The sequence below is a fragment of the Euprymna scolopes genome, chromosome 26 (assembly GCF_053919585.1).
Source record: "Euprymna scolopes isolate OS-2025 chromosome 26, ASM5391958v1, whole genome shotgun sequence".
NCBI lineage: Eukaryota > Metazoa > Mollusca > Cephalopoda > Sepiida > Sepiolidae > Euprymna > Euprymna scolopes.
Genome location: NC_136507.1, coordinates 18,688,111 through 18,695,610, shown reverse-complemented (window position 1 = coordinate 18,695,610; position 7,500 = coordinate 18,688,111). Strand labels below are relative to the sequence as shown.

The window sequence follows — 7,500 nt, the reverse complement described above, 5'->3', positions numbered from 1 at the left end:
AACTATAACACACATATCCAACACACAAGACAATAACATATTTAACACACATGCATAGCACACAACACTATAAACAGCTTCTTATTATTATTGTTGTTGTTGTTATTATTATTATTATTGTTATTATTATTATTATTGTTGTTATTCTTATTATTATTGTCATTATTATTATTATGTTTATTATGATGATGATGATGATGATGATGATGATGATGATGATGATGATGATGATGATGATGATGATCCATATATTAATAGGACAGCATGTGTATTATTAATTTTGTGTGTCACGCTTACATCCGAGTGACTGTCGTTTAATTGTTATGGACTCCCATTTCTTGTAATAAATAATTTTACCAAGAATTCTTCATAAGTTTTGGTTTCAGTTTCGATTATAGCTGATGGCACTTAAGTCATCTATATCTTTTTTATAAATAATTTTACCAAGAATTCTTCATAAGTTTTGGTTTCAGTTTCGATTATAGCTGATGGCACTTAAGTCATCTATTTTTTTTATAAATAATTTTACCAAGAATATTTCATAAGTTTTGGTTTCAGTTTCGATTATAGCTGATGGCACTTAAGTCATTTATATTTTTTTTATAAATAATTTTACCAAGAATTCTTCATAAGTTCATAAGTTTTGGTTGTGGTTTCGATTATAGCAGATAGAACTCACATATATATTTTTTTCGTTTCGGTTTCGATTAAAGCTGATGCACCCAAGTCATATGGACATATTTTTTCATTTTTGAAACCGCAACTTCATAATATATCAAAGTGGATAGAACATTATTTCTTTAAGAATATATATGAAATCTGCAAAAATTAAAATATCATATTTAAGCATACTTTACAACCGGGCTATGCCAGGCATTCATGCTAGCTTAGATAAATATTTTAGCAGTTTTAACAAAAGAGCTACAATAATATCAGAGCGTCTCCATTTACGGTAAACATCTACAGAATTCCAACATCAATATATTATATATGAATGGGTCCCCTGTGGAATTTCCACAGGTCCTGCTAGTTATTATTTTTATTATTATGAGTGTCTTTTTTATTATTAATGAGTGTCTGTCTATCACTTTCACCCTCTCCCATTCTATATTCTCTATCTACATGTATATCCAAGGTGGAACAATAAAAGTGGTGCCCTACAGAAAACAAAGCCACACCTTTATTTTAAAACTTTTATTGAAAAAATCCATTCAGGTAACTTGATTATGTAGTAGAGCTGACATCTATTCAATGTAGCCGCTTTTAGCGCCAATCACCACCTCAATATGGGTCTGGAACTGGGAGCATGCTTTTTTCCACAAGCACTGGCAGGAGCTTGGCGAATATTCGGTGGATGTCGGCAGTCAGGCTGGCTTTGATATTGTGGGAGGTCATGTTGGTGATGTTTTAGACGTATAACCAAATGAAGCAGTCCAGCAGGTTCAGTTGAAGGGAGGAGAGAGGGCCAGTGAAAGGAGGGTACAAAGTTGTAGACCTCCTTCTGAAGCCAATCCTGGGTGTCTTTGGACTTGTGGGCCGACGCTGAGTCCTGCTGCCACACTCAGGGTCTGTCAGTAGCCACCTAATTGCACCAGTAGATCACCACACTTTTCAGCATATCCAGCATATCCAGGTACACTTTGGTGTTGAGTTTCAAGCCGACTTCGAAAGTGTGAAGTGGCATCATGTGGCCCTCACTTGAAACCACACCAAAGACCATAACCGTGGTCAAAAACTTTGTTTTCATCAGCCTGGGCAGATCCCTGTTATTCGTGGCAATCAAGCGATACATTTTGAGGATGCTGGCAATGGTCTTGTTGTCATAACTTAGATCAGTAGAGAGCATGAGTTGTACAGCGGCACATCTCCGATCTCGCTTGTTGAAAATTGTGTCACTTTCAGACATGATAGAAGGCTCCTATCGCTCTTGGAATTGGTATACAACTGGCCAACTAGTAGATGGTTTGCAACAAAAAAAGAAAACCGGTTTTCATCAAATGGAAATGGAATCATATCATCTTTTCTGGGGTGACAATTTTATCGTTTCCACCCTATATATATCAACTCTTGCTTCTGAACACCCCCCTCTTCTCTCTGTCTCAAAATAATGTCAGTATAGCATCTCTCTTAATGTTTCACTTCATCTTTTCTGCCCTTAATCAATAAACGAGAAACCATCTACAATTAAAGAATTTACATTTTTTGTCCCAATCTACAATGGCCCTTTTTTGAGGAGCTGAACTTAAAAACTGACCTTGTGTCTCACCCTGCCATTGTGGAACTGCTAGAAGCAATTACATACGCCATTATTTATTCATGGACAGCATCGCGATCAACAGCCATGAAAACTGCAAAGAGAAACTAAAGAATCCGTCCATTTTCCTTTTATTCTGATCCTTCTTTCCTATATTCTTTGCTGGATTTCGTCACCTGTAAAGCAACATCCACCGAATTTGGTGAAGCGAGAAAAAAAGAGGAGGAAGAAAGTGTTTTCAAACTCACCATAACTTTTGTGCTCCTCAAGAGAACCTCGTCTTTCACTGCTGCTACAGCGGACCGGATTTTCTGGAAAAAAAAAATGAAAAGAAAAGATTTCAAGACATGGAATTTGAATATTGGCAGAGAAATATTTATCCCATCAAAAAATCCAAAAGACATTTAAAGGATGAAGATCGGGAAATTTGTCTGGCATCAGTGATTAGTGACTAAAAAAAAAAAAAAATAAATAAATAAATAAACAAACAAAAAAAGAAACAAAAACAAAACATAAAAACAAGAACAACAAAAAAAAAAAGCATCAGTAAATAGGTCCTTAGGATATACTGGGGACAGGGTTGCTGAAAAGTGAGGTTTTTAGTTCTGCAACGGTGGAGAAGGAGGAGGTGGTTAGCATGGTGGTGGTGGTGGTAGTGGTAATAATAATAATAATAATAATAATAATAATAATAATGATAATAATAAGTTTTATGTCAGCTTTACATACCGGCATGTGTGGGAACACCTTTTAAAAATCGACTTCTAAAGTAAATTATCTCTGGCCAGGTCTTTATTTATTCTTCTTTCTTTCAATGTAAAGTTACATGCATAACAAGTTCAATAAATTCAAACATATATAATTATATATGTACACGTGTGTGTGTGTGTGTATGTGGGTGTGTGGGTGGGTGCATGTGTCTAGACACACATTTAATTATATCAAAATTACAAGTCTACATCGATCGATCGCCGTTTTGACATTAACATGTCATCGTTGAGACTTCAAGATGAATCTATCAGAAAATAATTTAAAATAAAATCATCCAAGAAGAAAAAAAAATATTTTATCGTTCCACTTTGGACAATTGCACCCAACACCATCTGACACACATACAGGGTGGAACGATAGAATTGTCGTCCTAGAAAAGACGATGTGGTTCCATTTCCATTTGGTGAAAACTGGTTTTGTGCTTTGTTGCAGCCCATCTATTAGTTGGCTAGTTGTGTACAAATCCCAAGAGCGATAGGAGCCTTTCAATCATGTCTGAAAGTGACACAGTGTTCAATGAGCAAGATCAGAGATGTACCGCTGTACAACTCATACTCTCTAATGAACTAAGTTATGACAACAGGACCATTGCCGGCACCCTCAAAATGGAAATCCGGACTGTTCAACACTTGAGGAAATGGCTCAACAAAGTTTATGGCCATGGTCATGCCACCGCACATCTTCGAAGTTGGCTTGAAAATCAACACCAAAGTCTATCTGGATGTGCTGAAGAGTGTGGTGATCCCCTGGTGCAATCAGTGGCTGCTAGCAGACTCTGGGTGAGGCAGAAGGACTCGTCCCCAACCCACAAGTCCAAATAGAAACCCAGACTTAGTATAATAAGCAGTGCTATAACTTTATACCCTTCTCTCACTGGCTTTCCTCCTCCCTCTACCTGAACCCACTGAACTTTTTCATTTGGTCATACGTCGAAAACATCACCAACATGACCTCCCACAACATCAAAGCCAGCCTGATCACCGCCATCTGCCAAGTATTCATAGAGCTCCTGCCGGCAATTGTGGAAAAGGCATGGCTCCAGTTTCAAAGTGGTGATTAAGGCTGAAGGCGGCTACATTAAATAGATGTCAGCTCTACTACATAATCAAGTTACCTGAATTGATTTCTCCAATAAAAGTTTTAAAATAAAGCTGTAGTGTTGTTTTCTTTAGGGCGACAATTTTATCGTTCCACCCTGCACATTTTACTCATAAGGAAAGCAAAAAACTTATTCATACTTCTTTCCAATGCAGACAAATTATTTACACTATCGGATATAAATTGATTTGACACACAATATTCCACAGACAATTCCGGGGCCCGGGCAAAAAGATCAAAGTGTAGTATCTGTTCCGACAGATACTGCAAGCAAAGACCAGATGTGGGGGCAACCCCACATACCTGACCTTTAACCAGCTCCCATTTCCCACCTCTCAGGAGCTGGTCCCCTTTTTCCCTTCCCCCTCCCCTTCACTCCTCACATTAAAAATTGGCCTTGTGCCTAATTTGCTTGGTGGGGGAACAAATAAATACTCACAGACAATTACTATATACAGATATCCTTATATATACGTCCACAAACACACACACACACACGCACACACATATATAAAATGAATTGTGTTTGACTTAATTCTTTATGGACTTGAAAATGGCTTGGTCGATTTTTATGAAATTTCAAACAAAGGTACTTTATGTGCTTGGCAGTGTTCTTAGATAGGTTTTGTGCCGGAATGTCTTTGATAAATATCGATAGCCGATAAGCAAAATAATCCAATAAAAATAAGGAGGAGGTGATTTTGACCGACGTTAATACCTTACACAGGCAAAAATCACAAGTGCATTTGAGAAGTTTTATTACCACACAAGCAGAAAGGCCCAGCATATAAAATCAACAGTGGTGAGTTCAAAATGAATGCCTCTGTTTAAAGCACAATTTCATCATGATACTTGACTTTTTTCATTTTAAACTTAAATTCAAGCCATTTTCACCACAAAAACAGTAAGGACATGCATATAAAATCAACAGTAGGTTCTTTGATATGACAGGGGCACATTCAAAATTAATTGAAGCATAATACTTGACTTCTGCATTTTAAACTTTAATTCAAACCATTACATATAACAAAATAAATTTATAAAATCAACAGTAGGTTCTCTACAGTGCAATGTAGACTATAATGTATTTTGGAGTAATTCACTGTGGAGAGGCACGATTGGTCTCCAACTACAGCAGGCAACCAATCTATTTGATTGAAACATGAGCGATTTCAACCGATTAAATATGGAAATATGAAACATTCACTGATCATCATTTAATCCAGGGCAACGTCAGGTATCCCTGCTAATATATATATATATATATATATATATATATATATATATATATATATATATATATATAGCAAAAATGGTAATTAGTAAAAACCTGAAGGAAGTGCTCAATACTATTACAGAGCAAATATATATGTTTTTATTACCGTTTAATCTGCTTAGTTACACATGTTTCAGTTTGCGAATCATATCAATGAAGTTACTGGATCGTTGATACAATTCGGTAACCGAAACGTGTAACTAAGCAGATAAAATGGTAATATATATATATATAGTAGCTTCCTTCAATCTTGACAGACTATGGATACCTACTGTAAAACGAGTTATCGCTTTTGCTTGGTAACCAGTCACACAAACATGCAGTCAAAGCCACCAAAGTCATAGGTACAAACAAATCGTAGTATCGTTTTTTCTTTTTTGTTAGAGTTCCTATTTACAATGCCTCCTCACAGGACAGAGTTAGACACCAGGGTCGTTTTTTAATGTGGAGAAAAGGAACAAAAATTTAAAATTGTCTCAGTCATGAAGGATTTCTCCTCCACTGAGAAAGAACAAGAAATTGAAGTGTAGCATCTGAAGAGCAGATACTACACTTTGATCTCGGCCTGAAAGCGAACACACCTTTCCTGAATCGACAGTGTAAAACAACAATGGCAAGTGGAGATTCAGGACACCTGGCAACAAATGCCGAGATAAGCGGAGAGCACATACAGCACCTAGAATTCCCAAATGGCCACCCGTCTGGTACTAACCAGGTTCAATGTTGCTTAACTTCAGTGATCTGACGAGAACCAGTGTGTCAATGTGATTATGCTGTATGTACAGATACATATATACAGATACATACGCATACCCCTTTATAACCAATAAAAAAATTTTTTTAAATTATAAATACACAAAGCCTCAAAGGAAAAGAAAAACGAAAACGACAACAAAAACAATCACTCCTGATGATAATCGGACACACTGATAGAAAGCGCTGGAGAAGAAAATGGTTGAACAATAACTTTTGGGCGCCATTTTTTACAACATGTCAGCTGATATAAAAAAGACCGCTCGGCGAATGGAAAAGATATCCAGAAAAATCGGAAAAAAAGAATAACTGCCATGTTCAATCAGACGTGCTTGAACACACACACACACACAACTATACATATATAATTATATATGTTTGAATTTATTGAACTTGTTATGTATGTAACTTTACATTGAAAGAAAGAAGAATAAATAAAGACCTGGCCAGAGATAATTTACTTTAGAAATCGATTTTTAAAAGGTGTTCCCACACATGCCAGTATGTAAAGCTGACATAAAACTTATTATTATTATTATTATTATTACCACCACCATGCTAACCACCTCCTCCTTCACACACACACACACACACACACACACACACACACATATTATTTATAATATTCCAACTTTTATCATGTCTATATAATTGAGAATTCGATAATCGTTCATGTACCAATAAATTTTAAGTCAGTATAAGGTGACTTAATTTGTAAGCTTCAAAATTACAAGTTTTTTTAATCGAGCATTCAAATATTATTTTCACAAAATCAAGACAACAAAAGTTGAATTGATAGCAACAAGTAATGTATTTTCAAAATATAAGTACTAACACAAATAATACTAACACAAAATAATACTAACACAAAATAATACTAACACAGATAATACTAACACAGATAATACTAACACAAAATAATACTAACACAAATAATACTAACACAGATAATACTAACACAGATAATACTAACACAAGTAATACTAACACAAGTAATACTAACACAAAATAATACTAACACAAATAATACTAACACAACTAATACTAACACAAATAATACTAACACAAATAATACTAACACAAAATACACTACTTGTTGCTATCAATCCAACTTTTGTTGTCTTGATTTTGTGAAAATAATATATATATATTATAACAGCCCCTTTAAGAAACTTGTTTCTTATCGTTGAGCACTTTCAGTTGAATTAAAGTCGGTCAATTTAGCTCTTATGCATAGATCATCGTATAACGATTAGATCACTGTCTGACTGACGTAAAGAACATTTAAAATTAAAAAAATGTTTAAATTCAACGTTATTTCACGCGGTTAATGGTAGCCGAATGGATA

General features: G+C 35.3%; 1 protein-coding gene across 4 annotated transcripts in view; it reads right to left on the bottom strand.

The window, feature by feature from the left end:
• Nucleotides 1-7,500, bottom strand: part of LOC145247940 (nuclear receptor subfamily 1 group D member 2-like) — a 490,243-nt gene that overhangs the window by 181,047 nt on the left and 301,696 nt on the right. For all 4 annotated transcript variants that reach the window (XM_080109580.1, XM_080109582.1, XM_080109579.1 and 1 more), the window contains one exon: nucleotides 2,503-2,565. In XM_080109580.1, the coding sequence (XP_079965706.1) occupies nucleotides 2,503-2,565 (63 nt within the window). The remainder of the gene's footprint in view (nucleotides 1-2,502; nucleotides 2,566-7,500) is intronic.